This window comes from Pholcus phalangioides, unplaced genomic scaffold, assembly GCF_987345545.1.
Source record: "Pholcus phalangioides strain wild (caught in Gottingen) unplaced genomic scaffold, Ppha-v1.0 ptg000004l_1, whole genome shotgun sequence".
In the NCBI taxonomy this organism is placed as follows: Eukaryota; Metazoa; Arthropoda; class Arachnida; order Araneae; family Pholcidae; genus Pholcus; species Pholcus phalangioides.
In genome coordinates this window covers 667,969-690,606 of record NW_028301597.1, presented here as the reverse complement: position 1 = coordinate 690,606, position 22,638 = coordinate 667,969, and the positions used below count along the sequence as shown (strand labels likewise).

The 22,638-nt window shown below is 33.2% G+C and overlaps 1 protein-coding gene and 1 non-coding gene across 3 annotated transcripts; one reads left to right on the top strand and one right to left on the bottom strand.

Annotated features, from left to right (window-relative positions):
• The first annotated feature begins 3,782 nt into the window (after positions 1-3,782).
• On the top strand, positions 3,783-3,864 carry TRNAS-GCU (transfer RNA serine (anticodon GCU)). The gene has a single exon. It is a non-coding gene; the product is annotated as a tRNA-Ser (tRNA).
• A 5,248-nt stretch (positions 3,865-9,112) lies between these two features.
• LOC149086383 (tetraspanin-4-like) lies at positions 9,113-22,522 on the bottom strand. 2 transcript variants are annotated; one of them, XM_089255188.1, is made up of 8 exons: positions 22,362-22,522; positions 17,251-17,312; positions 14,481-14,563; positions 12,778-12,969; positions 11,538-11,612; positions 11,285-11,389; positions 10,896-11,048; positions 9,113-10,398 (listed from the first exon to the last, which is right to left on the bottom strand). In XM_089255188.1, exons 3-8 carry the CDS (start codon positions 14,535-14,537, stop codon positions 10,255-10,257), a joined length of 726 nt encoding a protein of 241 aa, XP_089111314.1. In that variant the 5' UTR covers positions 14,538-14,563; positions 17,251-17,312; positions 22,362-22,522; the 3' UTR covers positions 9,113-10,254. The 2 variants fall into 2 exon arrangements, with proteins under 2 accessions (XP_089111314.1, XP_089111321.1); XM_089255195.1 differs by having other exon boundaries at positions 22,302-22,521.
• Positions 22,523-22,638: the final 116 nt, after the last annotated feature.

Genomic DNA, 22,638 nt, shown 5'->3' with positions numbered 1-22,638 from the left:
CTTTTCTTTAGATTCGAATAATAAAAGAATCAAACTAATGCAGAAACATTTTAACCGTGAATAAATTGATAGAATTTGTTCGAAAAGGAAAGTTTCTCTATTAAATAAATGCAAATAATGGAGGGGGGCTAAAAAATCGATAAATGTTAAATAACAACAACTACAATATTTCAAGCTCACAAAAGCTTTCAGTTGTAGCTGGGTGAAGAACGGCCAAACAAAATGATCTGACAACAACTTGGGGAGAAGTTGTTTTCTATGTGTCCTTCTTCTTACATAAGAAATAAAATATTCAACTGGAGTTTTATTCTTCCTTCTCTTTCTTTTAAGTATTCATGTGGTCATTCTACACCAGAGACAAACTTTTCTTGCTTGTTTGTCACTTCCGGTGAAGACCTAAGCCACGTTATTTATTCCTTCATCTACCATATCCGGACAAGCATGTTTCTGAGGGAGGATGAAATACATCTTGGTAATATAACTCCGCTCACATACATTCATAGCCAGTCATACCAAACGCTTGAATTTCCGTAATAACTGCCAAGCGATTTTTTTATGCGCAAGTTTCATATGAAAATAAAAATTTAGTTTAAAAATTTGTTGAGAGAGAGAGAGGAATGATTTTTTTCTTTTCTTACATTTGTAAGAAAATGGTCATCAGGACCGCAACAACGTGGGTTGCAGGTCAGGTGCCCCGGACCAGAAGGGTGCTGAGTGGGTGTGCTGAATTCCCATTTTGTTCCTTCAAACTCGGGAAGTGAACACCAAACTGGGTATTTCTTCGGGTGACAGCACGATTTTATTTTCTAGTTACAACCCTTCTGATGAGCATGATCATAAGCGCTGGAACCTGGGACTGAGACTATTTCGATCCCCCCCCCCCCCCCCTGAACTTCAAGTTATCCATCTGTCTGTTCCAGCTTCCAAAAATCCTTAGTTAAAGCTGTGGAATTTTTTCGATGCACTTTTCACGGGCTCATAACTAATTCTAAAATATCCTAACCCACATGAATTTATGCAAATAAATATCAAAAGAGACAATATGGAGGCATTAATTTTCATACTTGAGAAGATATAAATGAAATCAATGATATTGCTCGAATATCCAACTCAAAAGTACAGGTTTGGCTAATTACTTCATATTTAATTTCCTGGGCTTCGTATATCTCAAAGCGAACTGAATATTTCAAAAATCGAGAATTCAATACAATTTTTAAAATTATTGATGGGGCGGAAAATCCCACTAATTTCCGCATTTCTACAGTAAAATCGACAATTTTAGCACTGATTTCTATGAGGATCACCCTTTTCCTGACTCTCAAAGCGATGCTGATGATGATTATGACGTCTATTCAAAAAGCCTCATTACTGAGAGTATATTGAAAATGTGGCAAACCATTATAAAGGCATAAACTATTATGCATATACTAACAGGATTAAAGAAGTGACAAACCGTTGTAAAGGCATATACACGTCTGAAACGCATTGCTAGGGAACCACGGTAACCAAAGTAAACGTTCGGAAAGTGATTGTTGAGGCCCAAAAACCATTGTTGCTGGACAGTTTTTTGCCCATTTGGGGCATTTGCCCTGGGCTGACGAAATTTTAAAGTAGCCTATCGTTCAAGTCGGGTCCCATTTGGTATATATGCAAAATTTGGCGACGATCGATCTAAAATTGTAGATTTGTATAGAGAACATACACACACACAGACACACACAGAAAATCAATTTTATATATATAGATTTTGCAGGAAAAAACGTAACCCCCCCCCCCCCAACCTCGAGAAAATTCTGTGTACGCATAATGTTATGTTCACATTCTCTATGTTAGTCATCCAAGTGATCTGGATTTTTTTAAACCCGACATATCTCTTTAAAATTCAAAGCAAAGAACAGCTTTGCGAATATCAGCGCAACAAGAAAGATTTCTTCTTTGAAAGCCCTCTGTGATCCAGGATTTTTAAGGGTTCCGTAGCGTTTGATCATGCGAAATCCCAAAGAAACTGTCACGGAACACCAGTTGGAAACCCGTGATCCAGTGATACGTGTGAATTTTAGTGGTATAATGTTACAAATTGTGATAAAGTGTAATGATTGAACAATATTCCGTTGTAGAGTCCATTGTTCCGTATAATGTTTTGTTTTTTTTGGAAAACCTCAGAAAACCAACTTCAGCCGACCATTACTGTGTTGCCACCTGCGACGATCGAACTGAGTTCCTCGCGATGCGATCAGCTAACAAACTCAAAATTTTTCGTAGAAAATTTCATCCGTTTCTTTCACAGCAGTTGTTCAACAGGGGAATCTCGTATAGTACAGTCGAATCCCGTTTTAACGAATACCGTTATAGCAAAAATCTTGTTTTAACGAACACTTTTCTATTCTCCCAGATGAGATTACATAGGAACAATACAAATACCTGGAATTCCTTTATAACGAAATTTCGTTATAGCGAAGTGATTTCTACAGTCTCTCTGAGTTCGTTATAACGGGATTCGACTGTATTTCGTTATTTGGTGTTTTAACCCCTTATTTCGCATATGGCCAACATATTTAGACGATCTGTATTTGAAGTATCGGCGATAAATGTAAAAACTGGTTTCCTTGTTCGCATGTTACAAATAGAAGATAAAAAAAATGAGTGCACAGTAGATTTCTCTTACGTGATCACGCACATCCTTCACCTTCCCCTAAGTGTTCTCACGAACAGTAGAAAGATACATAATATGTGGAGGAAATAGCACTCATTAAACATGAGTGTAGAAAGAAGGGGTAGGGGGGGGGAAATCAACTTCCGTTCATAGGGTAACAATTTAAGCTTCACGATTATGACAAAAGAAGTAAAAAAAGAAACAGGTAGAGCCCGAATGAATTTCTTCCGTTTGCGTTTGCACGAGATATCTCGTCCCTGATCGTAAAGGAGTTAAATTTGATGCTTTTACGCAACCAATAAACTTCACTCAAAAAATAAATTTAAGTAATGCAAATACTGTTTTTATCATTTTTCTCAGCAGTTTTTATTTGAATTTATCATTATTAGATTATCATTATCACATAGACAATTCCCATATGATTTAGCTCAGCGTTTTTTACTTTAATACGTAGATTTCATGAAAATGATTTAATGACCATATTTCATTGAGAAATATAAAATTCGGTTAATTGGGATCTTAAATAATCATCTTTAAAATACGGGACATCACCAAAAAACTCGGCACAATCACCAATCGTAATTAATATTCCAAAAAGTTGAGACCAAAACGCTAAACCTGCGTGGCAAATATATGAAATGGATATTATTTATAATTTCCGCCATAATTATCGTATTACAATTTATACTATGATAACGCCTGTATATATCCACGACTTCTGTAAATATTAAAAATTCAAGTGAATATCCTTAAAAAACGGAACAAATGTATTAAAAAAATCGGAATAATGAAAATTACAGGAATATCCCGTGATACGGGACACAAATGGTCCGTCATATTGTTGCAGACATTTTACTGCTTTTCAGAAAGAAACTCTCTGGTTTAGCTTAAATCTATTGCGTTTGGACGAGGTCATCAACGCGAAGCTTAAATTGTTACCCTATGAACGGAAGTTGTTTTTTCTCCCCCTCCCTGTTCTTGCTATAGTCATGTTTTTCATAGTCTGCAATCGAAAAACAAAAAGCTGTGGAGGAAAAATAATCTTTCACACGCTTTTTCGCTTTATATCTCGATTACATAGAATGATATATTTTATTTTATGTGATGGCATAAGGCGACGCGAGATTGTGACGAGGTGGCCGAGTGGTTAAGGCGATGGACTGCTAATCCATTGGGCTCTGCCCGCGTGGGTTCGAATCCCATCCTCGTCGTGTGACAAGTGATGTTTTTTCACTTCTGTTTGAACGATTAAATACTTTTTTTTTTTACCTCTTTATCATTTTCATTGATCTCCCACCATTTAAATGATTAAATTCCCCTATTAAATGACTACTTGGCAAAAATATGTGCAGCAGCAAATTTTCGAGGAGACTATTCTAATTGCTGAAGATATTCTTACAACGATCGAGGGCTTTTATCCTTCCAGTTTTGTTTCCCTCCCCCACATAAGCCCACAATAATCTACTTCATTTTGAGGTTGACATCACCGCACACAATGTACATACTATAATCACACAATAGCACAGCATATTAATCAGTTTAATAAAAAAATTCAGAAAAACAATATATCCTTCACAAATCGCATGTTTCGTAAGCAACACCTTTGATAGATGGCGCCATGTTATTGAATTATTTTGGCTTTTAATTTAAGTGTTTGAAAGCGGAAATACAGTGAAACCTCGCTACGACGAGATATATATAAACCCACTAAAATATTTTTTTCAAATCTAATTTGAAATTGTCTAATGTTAAACTCTAGATACAGCGACATCATTTTTTTCTACGAAAAATCCTTCTATAATGACATTTTTAAAGAGGTTTTGAAATCGCTACGACGATATTTTTCACTTTTCGATCAAAATCCTTCTATAATGACATTTTTAAAGAGGTTTTGAAATCGCTACGACGATATTTTTCACTTTTCGCTCAAAATCGTCTTGAATTCAGTATTATTAGTCGCTTGTTTTTGTTCCGAGAGCGTCTAGTAACACCGGTATTTTGCAATTTTCCCACTCTTTTCAATTTTTTTTTTCTTCTCATCTCTACCCCCTCCCGTTTCAAGCAAACCCATAGGACCTAAAGAACAGCTTCTACCGCCCTTGGACCTTCCCATCGCCCCCAGGTGCTCGATATGGCCCACTTCGGGAAACCATGGAGCAATGAATGACAATGTACTTTTTTAACCTCCTTGTCGGGAAACACTGCACATGATAACCGAGTGTTGAATTGTTGAAGTTGTCGATATTGCCACTTTCTGTGCGAGACACAAAAGTCTATTACGGTAAACTTCTTTACTGGGGCAATGCGTCTAAATGAATATTCTATGGCACGTAATGATAATGTTGCCTCTCGATAAAATGATAAAATCTCTACAATATTTTTTTCTTGGTGAGCAGAGTATCGTTATATCGAGGTCTCGCACTGTATTTTAAGAACCGGTATATATTCATTCATTTGATTCATTCATAACAAAACTTATACCCATTTAGAAATTCAGACAAAAAAAAAACTGGTTAAAAATTTATTAATACAAGACAATACAAAAATAGCAGTTGGGATCTAATGGGAAAAAAAATACACAGATAATGTGGAATTCCGGAAGTCAGAACGGAGAAAAGTTTCCATACAAAATACACAATTTATATTTTATCCAATCATTAATTGGAGGAAGCTCTTTACATCACAGATGATGAAGTTTTGTATTTGTACTATATAGTTTCAAACATCCTGATGAATGTGATTGATTTTCAGAGTGCAATACATTTTCTGAGTCGATTCTTACCACACTAATTACGTAAAAAACAAGCTCTTTCATTTCAATTTGAAATATTCACCTTCAGGACAAAAAACGGATGTCTCTTCTCAATTTAAATAATGATATTCAATTAAGCTTTGTAAATAAAAAGAGCTAATACATGACAATAGTGATATCTTCACTTTCAATGAGAATTTTTTAAAGCAATCACAACTGGCTGCATACGCATTGATTCTTGTAATAGTAATGTATGTATGTGACATCAAAGTTCAAAGGAATGATGAATATCATCGACAGATGTTCCAAACATATATACTGTCGAAAGTCACAGTTACACACTCTTCTAATATATATATATATATATATATATATATATATGTATTTCAAATGGTCGCTCATGGAAATTACATTTTAGACCTTTCACTCCTACCAGCACATTTAAGTACCACACAGGTTCTGAAATTGGTAGTGAAAGGGTTAAACTATGAAATAAGTATACTTCAGTGTTCAAAGTAAAATTTTAAAACATCCCTGAGAGAATCAAATGCAAACAGATACAGTATTGAACGTGAGGTATGTAAATACAAAATATAGAATTACTTTTCTTGATTCTGAGATGCATCCGTGCAACATGTTGGATGATTCAATGCGCAATGTCTAAGCAAATTAAAAGTTTCTAGATATAAATTGCTGGCAAAGGCACCATATAAAAAATTTAATTTGCACTTAAATGCATGTACCACCCACTCAAAAATTATATATGTCTGTGTGATATTCACATGTAATTTAAATATTTTTCTAACTTAAAGTATGTGTTTATAATAAAAAGTTAACAGATATATAGAGACTTCAGTTTGCACCCTGTACATATATGCAGGAAAAACTTCTGCATCTCAAATGATCAAAATAATTTTTATTTATGCATATTCAGAGAATCAAAGGTATGTGTGATCTAAGAGAATGCAAGTTTGGTGACGAAAGATATAGTGTAAAAATCTTATAAGCTAATTTTGATAGATATACATGTGTATGGTAGGAAAATTGTATAGATAAAAATAATCGAATTTCTACTATGTTTAGCCCTTTATTAGTGTTGAAGGTCCTTATTCCAGTCGTTTTATAAGTGTAAGAAGATATTTATTCACATTCTAAATGGGTTTCCATTTCTCCCTTTATTTTGAGCAAAGGAAAGGTTCTACAGTACTTTAATTCAATTCTCGGTCAACTGTTCTCAGGGTAAAAAAAGCTCAAATAGGCATCTCTTGTTCTTAAAAGCAATAATAATTAATTAATCATTTTTAATTCATGCAAAAAATTAAATACCTATTACAAGAATCAAACAGCAGCAGTTATTTCACTTAGATAAAGCATTATGTTATAAAATTTGTATACAATTCTCTAACCCCAAAAATGAAGAATATTATACTTCAATATATGGATGCTGCATTCTCCAGTAAATAACTGAAGAAGGGTAAAAAATGAACTCTACAAGCAAGAATAATGTAAGCAAATAATGTTATACTGATAAGTATCAGATTGCCGATATATATTATAGTTTTCACATTTTTAAGATTCAAATACAATTCAAAAACAGTGAGAACTACAATGAAGATAGTGCATGCATAATATGATACATTTGGCACACAAATAGAAAGTAAAAATGAAGGGAAAGAATTGAATTTTAAAAAAAAATCTGCTTAGTAAAATATCACAAAAAAAAACGATGGCTTGGATAAAATGAAAAAGGTGGTAACATAATTAGATGGGTGGTACAATAATAAAAACTGAAAAAAATGAGTTGGTGGGTTTTTCAGTGTAAACGCATATGATATTCACAACAAAAACAGTGAACTTTCTTTTGTACAAAATTTTGAGTGTAATATGACATATTTGCTTCATGACTTGATACTGATATGTAAACTCTTGATAAGAAATAATTTTTAGAAAGAGAGAGTCAAAACAAACGAAATTACGAGCACAAGGCTGTAGAGTGCCTTCTCGGGGCCCCAAAGCAACTTTTTCTTGACCCCTGCCCCGGAAAGGGTTATGCTCAGAAAAAGAGGAGGGATTGTCTCCCCCTCTCATTTTTTCATGATTCATTTTGGAATTCAACAATTAACTTTGGTAGCGAGTCTCTCTTGCAGATTATTCCAAACAAAAACTCAAAATTTCTAAAAAATATGAAAAATAAGTGCTCCTCCTCCTATTCGGCTGCTTCTGCCTAGTTACCGACCTGTTCAGGCAGAACTATTTTTGAACCGATATGATTACAAAATGTAACAGTTCAAAAAAATGGAATTCACCCTACCAAAAAATGAATTTTTTGTCCCAAAAATTAGGAAGTTGTCGTATATGAGAATAAAAAATGCTTGTATTATGAAGTCTATCATTTGCCTCCATATTGGGATGGAAATTCTGAAGTTGTCTAATGACAGAGTTGTCTTGTGGTCAGGTAATGTGTGTGTATATATATGTCTGTCCCTCAACTCTAAAAGCCTTATCAAAATTTGCATCTCAAAGTTTTGATATAATTTTGTAACAAAATATAGTCACATAAAATATTTTCTTATAATTGTGCATACAATACAATATTGAAGGAATCTATAACATTTCAAACATAAAATTCTCCAACCAATACGGAATAATTTCCCAGAGTTACAAACATCATAATGAACATCAACCTATTCTAATAATCATCAATTCATGCTTATTGCTCATCATCCTTCATAGATTTAACAGATGCCTTTCTCTGTATTTAACAACTAATATTCCACTTCCCCAGCACAAATTACAGTCAAATGTTATCTCAAAGTACTTTTGGAAATTATTGATTCAAATTATTCAAAATCTGTGTAATAGAACTTCAATTTATGGAAAATATATTTCATTTCAATTGTATATGGATCCCACAAATACATCACAATCAGTTTGATGCATAAAAAATTTGAGATATACAGAAATTTAATGATATTTAAATGTTATATTATACACATATTTTTCTCAGATTTAAATTTTTCACAAGGAAAATCACTTGATATCAAGATTGAAATTTTGATGAATTTGTTGATTCTATCCTTCAGTTTTTGACAAACCTTTTTAAAAGGTGTCAAATGTGCATGCAAAATAAATTTCAACAAAAATTGTCTACAATAATGATAAAAAATTTGTAGTTAAATGATGAAATATGTATAATCTGCCTTTCTTTAAAAAAAAAGAAGTCAAAATTTATAACATGTGAAAAAGTGATTGCACAGCATTAAACTTTCAGTTGGATTATACCATTACAAAGAAGAAAAAACCAATAAGTGGCACTTTTCCTTCTTTCTCAAATCAGAACAGTTATGTTCATAGAATATAACACACACACTAAAAATATCAATCAACAAAGTGTATATATAAGTACAATCACAATCTAAACCTTCACACACAACAACCACACAATCTGCTTCCACCTTATTACAATCTAAACATATTCACTCATACAATGATTAGTTCTATTAGTATGCTTCATAGTAAAACATGTTAAATATGATTACTCATGCAACATCAAAAACTCAGAAACTCTGGACAAGACATCACTCGGCTAATGAATTTTAAAACCATTCGATAAAAAAATTCAATGTGACATTAAATTTAATTAAAAATCATATTGATCAAAAAGATATGATTTTTAAAAAATTTGAAAATCTTTTTTTTTTTTTTTTGTGATTGAAAAATCAAAACGTCATCAATGTTGATATTCACTGGTACACTGATTTCCATAAATTGAAGGAAAGAAAAAAAAATTATGAATAGCAAACAAGAAAAAAAATTCATGAACCCCCACTACAATAAATTACTCATTGTTCTGACTCGTGTATTGTGGGTGTCTGGAGTCAAGGAAAAAGTGAAATATAATGAAAGTGTGATGTAACAGATAATTTTATCTAGGTTAGCTAAATTTTTAACAATGGTTCTAATAGAAGGGACAAAACATCCAAAGATACAATACAACGGAACGAGGGGATACTATATTTTCATAAATAATGAAGTACAAAAAGAATTATCGATCTGCATACATATTTTAAACAAGTGCCAGATAAAAGTTATGTTGATGTTCAGAATATAATATCAAATTGGTCATGATGAAAGAACATTTCGTCATCAGAAAACATCACTGACCATTGCTGATCTATGATCTATAATGATTATCTAAATCTATAATGATTATATTAATTTTATCTTTTTGTTGCCTTCGTCACAATTCTGTTCTTTTTATTAAATAAAATTTCTGAACAAATTTCAGGAATGCTTTGATATCTCTCTCAGATGTGAGGCGGGGTGTGTCTTGTCCATCAATGTTATCAGAAACAAGTACAGTCTAACATTAACTGTCTGAACAAACTGTGATTGGCCAACCAAAGAGTAAGCTTTTGCACCAACTTTACCTTAAATCTGCACTTCCAGGAAATACTGAAGATAAGGAAGTATAACTAAGTTGTACACTCATACATGTCAGCTGGTGTGAATTGTTTTCTTATAAATTAAAATACTGTTTATAAATTTTAATTAAAACAGTTATAGAATTTTCCTTTAATTTATGGAAACCAACCAATGAAATTTTAAATTTCTGATTAATTGAAAACAATTGTCTATTGAAAAAAATGTCGAAAAGAAAACTAAAAAATAATAAGTACTTCACAGTCATCTAAAGCAATAAACACATAAAAATGGCAAAACAAAAACATTCCTTGGTTTAGCAGTGTGTTAAATTGTATACAGAAAAAAAACATAATACACCCAAAATATCTAGGGTATGTGAAACATGAATAACATGATCTGAAAGGATGCTGGAACGCTTCCCTTTTTAATGCCTTTTTCTTGCTAAAGTACAAACTATAATCATGGCAGCTATGATACCAAAGAGTTGAACGAATGCAAAAGTCACACAGACTATTCCGATCAGGTACATTCTTTCCATCAGCCAGGAATGGAGCTTAGGGTAGCATCCCTTTGAACAATTTAAAAATAGAGAGAGCGAGAGAAATCAATATGAAAATATAAGCAAAATGCATTTACAAAGAAACAACTTTTTCAATCAATCGTGTTTGTCACAGCGTGGTCAGATTGGTTGAATAAATAATAATTTAATTTCTGTAAAGCATAAAAAATTATTTAATTAATGAATTTGTAAATTTACATAATGGGACACGTCATTGCAGCACCCTGAGTTAGCGGGAGAGAAATTTCATTCCCCACCCCAAGAGGAATGTGTTGAATGCACCATCAAGTAAACTAGCAGATCAAGATGTCCCAGTGCACTGCTGTGCACTGTTTGGGAACCACTGCCTAATGGTGTTCTGTGGTCTACCTGCCTTATGTTAGTTGGATGTCTTAACCATTTGGGTCTTAATATGCTTTTAAAATTTTTTTTTTTCTCAATATATGAATGCTATCAATTTGATGGCAAATTCAGATTATACTTTCACAGCTGTTGGTTTTACTTACATCATTCAGCCAATGAGATACTTCCATTCCCTGACCACATGAGGTAGTATTAGAAAACTGAGGTAGACAGCATGAGGATGGAACCCAATTTTTTCTCGGCCAGGCAGAAATTCCAAACCAATCTTCATAACTCCTGACACCACAACATTGAAACTATTTTTTTGAAATAAAATGTTTTATTTCCTTTGAAAAATATTTTTAAATGATAATACTAACGCAGTGTTTCAAAGATTTTTTTTTTTTTTGGATATGGATAGGAAACATCTTTCAAAAACAAAATGTACAGACCATCGAGACTTGAAATCTCAGAATATTATTAAAACTCCATATCATTTACAACTTCAAACAGAATTTATAAAGATAAGTCTTATCGCTTGATATTAACTTACTTCAATTTGTATATGATCCCACATTTCTTTCAAACCATGTCTATTGTCCGTAGTATACATGATCTGAATACCAGCCAATAGCTCATCTTGTAAAACATTTCCAATCTTAAGAAAAAAATATTAAAATATACATATATATCAGCTTAAACAGGTGTATGTATCAAAAATGAATTTTTTTTCAATATCTGAAAACTCAAATTTACAAATTAAAAAAAAACACACATACTATCACCATTATAAAGAAAAAACTTACATGTTTGCGATAAATAAATCCTAGGGTTCCAACAGTAAGTTCCAACAGCAGAACAGTTATAACTAATATGAAATACTGGGAAACAGAAACAAGAAAGTGTGTTCAATATATATACAGCATGTTATTATAATTATTTTATGTATCAAAACGTTATTTAAAACATACACACACATTTCCTAGGAACAACAGTGTTCAAATAAAAATAAATTATTCAGACAGCAAAAAATAGTGTAATATACAAACAGAGCCGCAACTGGATGCTTGATCAGCCGGGGCAAGCATGACTTCATTTTCTGTTGATCTTCTGAACAATGTATAGACTTATCAAATGTTTATCTCCTCACAGTGAAGTTTTGTATATAGGGTTGCAACTGGAAGTAGGTGGTCTGGTGCCCCAGGCACTGAATCATGCATGCATCATCATCATCAATCATCCTGCCCCACCCCCAGTTTCGACCACTCACAAGGTCCAAACACTTCCATTGCTCCTGATGATTTCCTTTCAGCACTTTCCATATAAACAAACTGAATTGCAGATTTCTTTAAGAAAAAAAGAAAAATGTAACAATGAAATTAATCTAGTCAAACCTCTTAAGGTACTGTATTTCTCAGTAATAAAGTGGATTCCACTTATAACATCTTTAAAAAAACATTGTAAGCATGATTCAGTGCCTGGGGCACCAGACCACCTACTTCCAGTTGCAACCCTATAGACAAAACTTCACTGCGACGAGATAAACATTTAATAAGGCTATACATTGTTCAGAAGATCAACAGAAAATTTTAATCTATATACAGGGTGTTTCAAAAAGAATCATCATTTAAAAAAATCATAACTATTCAGCTTTTAATCCATTTTGATCGAATAATGTATAACGTATGCCATGCATCCCAAGGTGGATATATTGAGCACCTTTAATTTGATTTTTAAAAAAACTTTGATTAGCCATGTAATATAAAATTAATCTTAAGTGTCTATGTTCAATATTTTTCGTTATGCATTTCAAATCAGATGATTCTTTTTGAAACACCCTGTATATTCAATTCTAACTCATCGATAAAACAAATGAGATTGAAAATCAATTAAAATATGCTATGTTTTTAAAGAAAGTTGATTTGCACATAATTGTGGAAAATATAATAGTTTTGTGATTTAATGGAAGGGCACACATAAATTTGGCCTGGTAGTTAAACCAATCATTCATAAAATTTAAAAAAATTTCTAAATAATTTTACATACAGCTCTTAGAAGACATTTGCTCTCAAACCAAGATCCACAACAACCGAGAAATCCCAACAACAGGGCTATCACTCCAGCTGTAATTATCAAGCTATTTCCACTCAATATATGATACGATGACAGAAGAGTGTTATATCCCTCACTTACAAGGTGCAACCATACACCAACTCCTAGAAGACCACATCCAAAGACCTAAATGAAACAAATTGGAGTTATTAATGCAATGTGTACTCATCATAGGTGTAGGTTATGTTTTTGTTCAAAAAAATTTATAATTTATTTTCATGGTTTCTATTTATTCACATTTTAAATATTCATCAAGATATAGTACAGTCCAGTGTTTGCCAATATGCATCTAAATGTACGATTCATGCAATAAAATTCAATTTTACTCCACTAAATTTCATTGAGGAATGAAAATACTCCTTAAAATTTTATGTGATTTCTTTAATAGTTATTTCTCACTGATAAGAAAATGCTTTTCTTTTTACAAAAATACTCCTCAAAATTTTGTACAGGAGTAATTTTGAAGAATTTTACTCTTCACAATTATTTTTTCGGATAGCACTGATGCAGGCTACTGAGTGCTTACTTCCTCTAAATATCCTAATTAATTCTGCTGAGAAACCATTATGACTTCCAATAAATTCTCTCACATTCAATACCAAGTCATCAATTATAAAAATAATTAATAATGGGGGGGGGAACAAATTATTTTGGTTTATTGAAACATCCCATATCTTATGGAACAGATCACCTTCCCCCCCCCCCAATACTATTTGGATCTTGGGATGCCCAATCACCCCTTCTAGATCCCTTTCTGGTACTGTAAGTCCTACACAATTGGTTTGTATTCTAGTAAGCATGGACATAAACTTGACATAAACTTTGCCTCTCCAACATTTGCCACCATCTCTATAGTAACCTATAGAAATATTAGATTTGAGAACCCCCCCTCCCACTATTTCGAATAACTTTACGCTTATGCTAGTAAGGATTCGTTTTTACATCACTAATGAAATTTTATGAAATGAAAGCAACTCAGATGTTCGTCATGTCTTAGAAAAAAATACCAATCTCCTATATATTATCCACATTAGAAAAAAATAGCAATCTTTCTCCTGTATATCATCTACTTTCTCAAAAAAAAATCATATTTTGAGTATTATTTTTGAAAGTAGTTACAGCATTTTTTGCTCTTTCAAAGGAGGCAGAAGATAACACATAGATTATAGATAGGAAATTGCGCTGTACTTATTTTCTATCGTAGGATTTGAAAAATTTGAAAAATTTGACAATGATAAGTAAGTATCCATGTGTAACAGAAACATTGATATGAGGAAAACATTATGGAGACAGGAGGAATTAGGGGTTTGCGAGACGTCTGTATACATACAGGATTCTAGGGTGCATTCTTTGGATTCATTTATGGATTTCATTGTATTCATTTATGTGTATGAATCGCAGAAGTAAAGGGGGGCAGTTCCAGCACCTATGGTGTAAAAGTTAAATGATAATCTTTTTTTTTTCTCTCACAAGATTTTTTTCTTCATTAAAAAAAGTGATGATTATGAACACTGGAGATTATATTCTCAATGAAACCCTTACACATACATGAAAATACAATGAAACATTTATCATCCTGTATACATAGAAATAATTCAACTGAAATGACAAGGTAGAGTGGGAAAAGAAAGACATACCCAAAACATCAAGTTGACACAGCATAATACATGACGTATGCAGCTGTAGCTGGACATATTTCATGTTTTCTATACTGAGCTACCTGGAATTGATGAAATTTATAAAAATTTAGTTGCACGTTTTCTTTTGAATTGAAATTCATATCACACAGCCTGACATTTTGGTAAAAAGGTTGTCCAAAAAATTGACCTTCACACTAACTCTGGTCATATATTACCATATTGTAATTTCCAACCAATGGAGTTTGGTGGGAAATGAAGGTGCTATCTCTCAGTGGTCACCCCACGCTCTGTAAGTATTGTTTCTGATGTTCTTTCCTGGATTTGAACCCGTGGGCCTTGACAGTAACCTTCATAGTGGAAGAAGACCGCGTCACTCTGGCACAAAAACTAACCAGAGCGGTTTTGTGATTTTTATGGATTAGTATTCTCCCCCCTCCCCCATTGCCACAGTGGCAACAGTGGGGTATGGATTAGTATTAGAGACACTATGATTAAGTTCAATTATACAAGATCGCACAATCGATCGTTCAAGATTATACTTATCTGCTTGGATTTTTGTTATGGCCACCAGAGGACAGTGTGGTTGTCCTATAGTCAGTAAGAGGGTGCTAAACATGAAATAGCTGTTGGTATATTTTTGTATTCTTGTTTGCTAGTTTTTCCTCCTTTTTGTGAACTACTACAGATGTTACAAAAATTGGTTCATGTATTGGTTCATGAATACGGAAATCCGCGAATAACTGAAACCATAGGTTTTTTTTGTATATCTCATTTAGTGAACATCATGAGAGAGAGCAGGGTGACGCAGAAGTAAAAAGGAATGTCAAAGAGGGTGCAGTGATTGTTGGCGATGTTTTCTGAAAGAACATTGTGATTTATATTTGCCATTTTTTCTTCTTCACATCATCAAGTATGTTGACAAGGCTTCCTCCACTAATTTTTCTGCATGTGAAGAACGTAAAATAAAGGGATCTATGTTATGAAAATAATCTATTGCTGATTTGAGCTTGCGAAGCCCTTCTGCTATGTTACTTTTGGTTGAACTTGTCTTCTACTTCTTTATCTTGATCTTCATCTCTTTCAGTTTCAGGACCAGTTAGCTGCATTAATTCCCCCTCGGTCAATCTAGTATCAAAAGAACTTTGAATAGCATGTATTCACTCTCAAGGTACCTCTTGACTTCCGGTACGAAACACTGTTTAAACCAATGCAGGAAAAGTGTTTTCATAATCCAAGCCTTTTTATTGTTCGTCCAAAATACTGGGAGCTTTGGCTTATCCTTCCCTTCAATGCTCATGGATTCACAGATTTGAAAATGATGGTGGGCTTCATCATGTACCCATTCGCATTTGCACAAAACAACATAGTAAGTCTATCTCTACTTGCCTTAAAACCAGTAGCTCGCTTTTCTCTCTTGCTTAACTTCTTTGCGGCGTTTTCTTCCAAAATAATGTAGTTTCGTTAGTGTTAAACACCTGCTGATGTGCATAACCCTTCTCTTCAATAATTTTCTACAAAGTCTTCAGAAATTTTCTAGCTGTCTCCTTGTCGGCAGAAGCTTGATCGCCAGTAATTTTTGTATTGCGTGATCCGAATTGCTTCTTAAACCTATGAAACAACCGTTACTTGCATAAAATTATAATGAAATAGACGTTTCATCAGCCTTTTCCTTATGGAAGAGTAAAAATTTTCGCCTTTTCTGTTATAATACTGTATTACAATCAATTGGAATACCTTTTTTTATCAGTCTTGTACCCACAAAAAACAGCATTTTCTGTACGAGAAACACGTGGATCCCGTAGGCGCTGCAAAGTTTTGACTGCCACAGGTGCAGCTACAGCCACGGCTAAACAAATTTCAGATTCCTTTTTCTTGATGTATTTCACCGTAGATTCGTTGATTCCGTAATGGCGGACCACAGCAGGTATTGACTTACTTTCACCAAGCATAGTTTTCGTCAATATATCCAATTTTTCTTATCAAGTTTTCACTTTTATTAGTCTTTTCAAAGCATTATCAGTAGCATTAGAAGAATGATCCATCCTAAACAAACACAGCTCAAATTTTGTAAACAAAACACATGAATGACGATTGCTGAGTGTTGTCAAAAAAAAAAAATTCCAATAAAGGAAAAAAAAACGCGAATACGGGGAGCCGACTGTATTGGAGAACAGTGTGAACATCTCATGATGGTGTTATATCCTGTTTTGATCATAATATCTGAAAATTCTTCAATGCTGTATAGCAAAAGAAATGGATCCATTGTGTTGGGAATATTAACTACCTGTTGTTATGTGATCACGTTCTCCCAATTCAACCTATGTATCATGGCAAAGAAAACTTGGAGTTTTTTTCTAGGCAATTGTGAAATTTTTATGTCTATGCTCTAAATCAGTGTTTCCCAAAGTGGGCAATAACGCCCCCGGTGGGCGATGGAATGGTCGGGGGGGGGGGGGCAACAGAAGCTATGGATTTAAAATAGGATCCTAAGGTTTCACTTGAGTTGGGGGCGATGAGATGAGAGGAAAAAATTTCTGAAGGAGACGATGGAATGAAAAGTTTGAGAAACTATGCTCTAAATGAAGTCCCCAAACTGCTTCAATAATTCATAGACGTACTGTATTGTGTGCTGTGGGTCTATTTATGATTTCTCTCTAAATATTTTTTCCCCTCATATTTTTTTAGCATTATGCCATTTCATTATGCATCTTGTATTAAAAATTGAATATATTACTAATTGAAAAATAGCATAATCAACAAAACTTACGTTTGATGAACACATGGAAAATTTTTCAAGTTGAAGCCATACTTCTGTTTCTGATTTGTATACTAAAAATAGAAATTGTAACAAAACATTATAATAGACCAATATGAAATTGGATTGCATTAAAATATATGGATAGCAATATATATATACTGAAGTCAAAAAATTTTATATCTCAGAATTTTATAATGCAGAAATTGACATTCTTTTGAGTTATCAAACTTTGATTCATGGAAATTGGACTGCATTAGAGATGTAGAATATTCTCGGAGAACGAGAATATTCTCCTGGATGTAAAAATTGGAGAATAATCGAGAATATTCATTTTCCTTTCAAATAATTCAAATTTTTTTACTAATTTTGTTTATATTGTGAAATATAAATCAGTTTTCAATGCCTGAAACATTTACAACAAAACAATTTTTGGTATAATCACCCCCAATGACAACTTTAGTTCGAGAATATTCTCAGAGTATTCTCCAGGTCATGATGAGAGGTTTTAAAAATTTGGTTTTAAAGATTTTAGAAACCTTTAGTTTTTTAGTTTAGTTAATTTAGATTAAAACCTTAAAAAATTATTTTAAAATTAGATAAATTTTCAGAAATAAGTACAAAACAAAAGAAATTAAATCAAAGTTGATTGATAAAGGAAGCTATTCTTATATAATCACCTTCATTCTAAGATATAGAACTGTTGTTTTCTTCAATGCACATACACTTATAAATATAACTTTTAATTCTATATCACTCACATTTCTTTAAAAGTTGTGCAAAAATCAAATCTGTTGGTTTAATTTTCTTGCTTTCAAACTTTAATATTGTGGTGTCTACAAACTTCAATATTTCCATCTTCTTGACGGGAAGAGAGACGGGGACAGAAATGTTCTCTCCTCTCAAAGGACTATTATAAATTACTAGAGAATATTCTTATTGAAAATAATAATTATTCTCAAGTTATTTATTGAGATTATTATAATACATGTTATTACTGTATTATAGTTACATGTTATTACTTGTATTTGTATTTGTATTTGTATATATTCTTGATAATATTCTCTGGAAAGATTTTTTTGGTAACTGAAGAATATTCTCATCAAGGAGAATATTCTCTGGAAGGACTATTATTTTAATAACTTCAGAATAATTATTATTATTTTCTATAAGAATATTCTCAAGGATATTATATGTAACTATATTATAAATAACAGGAGAATATTCTCAGGAACTTACAAAAATATTCTCAAGTTATTTATGTCCTACCAGAGAATATTCTCAAGACTCATTTTACATCTCAATTCAATTTTACATCTCTAGACTTTGACCTTTGAAAACCAAACACACCCCCGCTTCCCATCTCAATGAGATATTGAAGCGTTCCTGGAGGATGGGTGTGTCTGGAAATTTTATTAAATATCTTCAGAATAATAAATAAAAAATATTACATCTCTAGACTGCATTAATAAAAAAATCATTAAATACAGAATACCCACAGAATTGATTAAGAAATCATGATTGGGTGTAGGCTACCCTACATAAATCACTGAGCACCCACAGGTCTAAACCACTTTTTCTCCAGCCACGGGCATATGACTTAAAACCTCTACTCTGAAGCAGGGTTTAAGCTACGGTCGCATTTTTCGCAAAATGCGAAAGAAAATCGTAGAATGCGAAAGAAGTAGTAGCCATTTTCGCAAAAATGCGTACAGGATGCATGAAACGAGTAGACTTCCATCCATCAATCATTACATTAACATTGTAGCATTTGGCTAAAGCTTTTCCCTTAATTTTCGCCTTTTTGCGAAAGGAATTTTTTATCCAGCTTAAACCCTGCTCTGAAGGTTTTATTTTCTAATTAAAATGCATATCACATGTATTTTAATTACTTGTATCTTCAGTGAGGCTCACTGTTAGACAGGGCTGGACAAATCCCAGGTGCTAGGTCACCATGGGCACTAAAAAATTGAGATTGCCTATTTTTTTTTAATGTTTGATAACTCTGAATTGAAATCTCAGGACCAAAAAATTTTCTGAAACTATGTAGCCTGTCTGCTAGCAGGGGAATTTTAGGGAGTCCCACATAAAAGTCAAAGAATACGCCTATTTTAGAACAATTTTGTTGAGGGGAATGCTTGGCACCTATGAAATTTTGGTAGCACATAATATTTTTCCAATTTGTCAAGCCCTGCTGTTAGATTTATGTCTTTTCATGTGTTTGTAGTCTTTTTTTGTTTACATTGTAATGATGAAATTTAATAAAGTTCAGTGCTTAACACTGAAGCTATCTTAGCTGCACTATGGACCTTCTTGGCTAAAGGCTCATTTACATGGATTTAAGTGATTCAGCAGTCAACTAAGTTTAAAGTCATCAAGTATTCTAAAACCTGTCCCAATGTACCTTTACATTCTTTTATTGGCACACTTCTTATACACGTACACTCACGTATCCAACAATCACCTACAACCAATTTCTCATATTCTTCATCCAGCTCCTTTAAAGCAGCATCAAACAATCAAACATAGAAGCGTATGAGAGGCTATACACTTGATATGCCATGAGAAAATTCATCTACCTCACTCAGTCAGTACCTTTACATTGACATACATTCTAAAGTACTTAAAGGCTTAAAATTTTGGTAACTAATAAATCATTTAACTCATGTAAACAGCCATAAGTGATGCTCTGGGTCCCAGCTAAAAGAACCAGTTTATCCTAAACCATTCTTATTCCACAGAATCATAGTACCTGGCCTCCAGGCCATGATCGAGCTACTCCATGCACTAAGACTGTGGTACTTAAGACATACATCTCCTATCAAGAATAAAACGAAAGGCCTGTTTACATGCAGTAAGTGATTTAGTTGGTAACTAAATTTTAAGTTGCCAAGTACATTACAATGTATGCAGATGATAAGGGCCGTTTACACAGGTTTAGTTGGTAAGTGGTAAGTGCATAAGTGATTTAGTAATTTAGAGAAATAAAGACGGTTCTATTTTTTTTCCGGTTAAGTAGACCTATGCGCATGCGCCAGTGGGCATGACCTGCCACTCATAGGGGTCTTTCCACTCTCTCTCTCTCTCTTTCATGGAGGGGTTTATTTTGATCTCAGGTGTGAACTTGATTATGCTCCGTCGTCTCATACCGTTTCGCTAGAATTCTGCGGAAATACAATATGGTGAAGTGTCCAGGGGACAAAACCTTCAAGTTTGTTAAAGAATATCTTTGCTATGAATGTTTGCTGAACTATAGAAATGAAAACTACCTTAGCAAACAAGCTAAAAATCATTTGATGTTGGAAAAAGCTATGAAATATTCGGTCGACGTGCTGCCAGGAGTAAAAAAAATTGAAGATTAAAAAATATATCGGGTGCTGGTGTGGAGGATTTATTATATATTAAAACTGGACAGGGGAGGGGGTTGGAATATTTCTCCCATCCAGAACGAATTTGCTTCCATCTATTGTAAAAATACAAATATTGTAAAAAATACATCCATTGTAAATCAAATATTTAACATAAAGATAACATCTGCATTAAATTTTTTTTTTAAATTTCAAAATTCTCAAATAATTTTTATGCTTAATGAGTTTTTATTATTCAATTTTTAACCCTTAGAATTTCCTACGAATGCCAAGAATCTTCTCCTATAATCTTTTCGGCTTACATATAATTCATAATTTAAGTCCTCTTTAACTTTGATTAAAATATCATATAATTGATATTTACATCAGTTTATAATATGCTGTGTGTATTCTTCCCCCCCCCCCTCTTGTATAAGTGAAAGTGAATAAATTTATTCTACTTTAAAAAAAAATATCATATAATGTGGCTCTGATCACAGAATTCGTAAGTTCTGCCGGATTACCTTCATCCATTGTTACGGAAGCTATAAGCTTTAAAAAAACACCTCTCTGAATGCCAGATAAATAAAAAATTATTGCTATTATTCTCCCGCGCATTGCATCTCTCTCTCTCCCCTTGGATTTGAGTAGACTGAAGTGTGCATGCACTAGTTGCTCTTGGCCTTCATAAAAATTATCCAATGAGCATCTACTTAATCACTTATCATGTGAACACTCTCTTTTAGAACAATCTGTAACTTAAAATTTAATTACCAACTTAATCATTTACCAAACGGGCCTTACAACTTTCTGCACAATAAATTTGGAACACACAGAATTGCAGTACCACTCATGAGTTTGTTTTTTTTTTTTCAAACCGAGCACAACTCAGGTCTATTGCCATAGGCAGTTTACCTAGTGAGTTGTGCCGGAAGTGTAAGTGCGTGTACCTAACAGTCTGAGTGCGTATCTAGTGTTGTGTATGATTTTTCAGTGCTGCCATCTATATCTCAGAAGTGAAGTGAGTGATGTGTAGTGACTGAATATTTGTACTGTTTGTAGGACTGTTGCTTATTTTGATTCACATGCTTCCAACAGCCATGAAGCATAGAACATAGCCCCTTCCCACCAATCTTGCAGCAAAGCTCCTTGGCTGTATATTTATTGAGACACGGGCCCTGCATAATAAATTTATAGTGTGAAAAAACAAGGGGGCATGGTTTGACAGTTATAATAGCCATAATTTTGCCTCATACTTCTTGCTTGAAATGGGCCCAAAAATAGATTGCACGAGAGGATTAAAACACAAGGGGTATAAGCGCAACGCTAAGTAGAGGCTATATGGAAAACACATAGACAGCCTGTAGCACAAGGGACAAATGGATTTGCCCCTTTTGCTTCAAACACTTGATATATAAGTGAGAACAATTGTTTCTTTCGCGTTGCTATAGTTTATTTGTGTGTTGAATGGTGTTCGTTGAATACATCACCAAATGTTGGATGAGAAACTCGCTAAATTGAGATTAGTACTGATATTCTTGAGTGTTTACTATGACAAAAAAAGTGTTTAAATAACTGAATATTAAAGAGCATTGGAACCACGAGACAAAGAGTTGTCACTCTGTATTATATAAACATCTTTGTATAATGAAATCCTCCTTGAAAAAGCAAATGCACAAAATCAAAAACTTATTTTTAAAAAAAAACGTTTATCACCCATAACGATTTACAATGATGACTAATAACACGTGATAATGTTTATTGTCAACAACTCACAGCTCATGAAAGGAAGGTTGGAGAGCGGATAAACAAACAATGGTGGACAACAAAAACGTCGAAACAAACTTAAAATTCCAATTACAAAACGAATAAACAACATAAAAGGTGGCTGGGGTCTTTGAAAAACATAAACAATATTTTTCATTGTTGTCCAACACAAGATATTTAGTCTTTATGACTTCTCTCACGAAGAGTCTGAGACACTGTAATCGAATACATATTTTTATATTCGTAATCAAACTTCCATATTATAAATACTGCATGTCTATTAAAA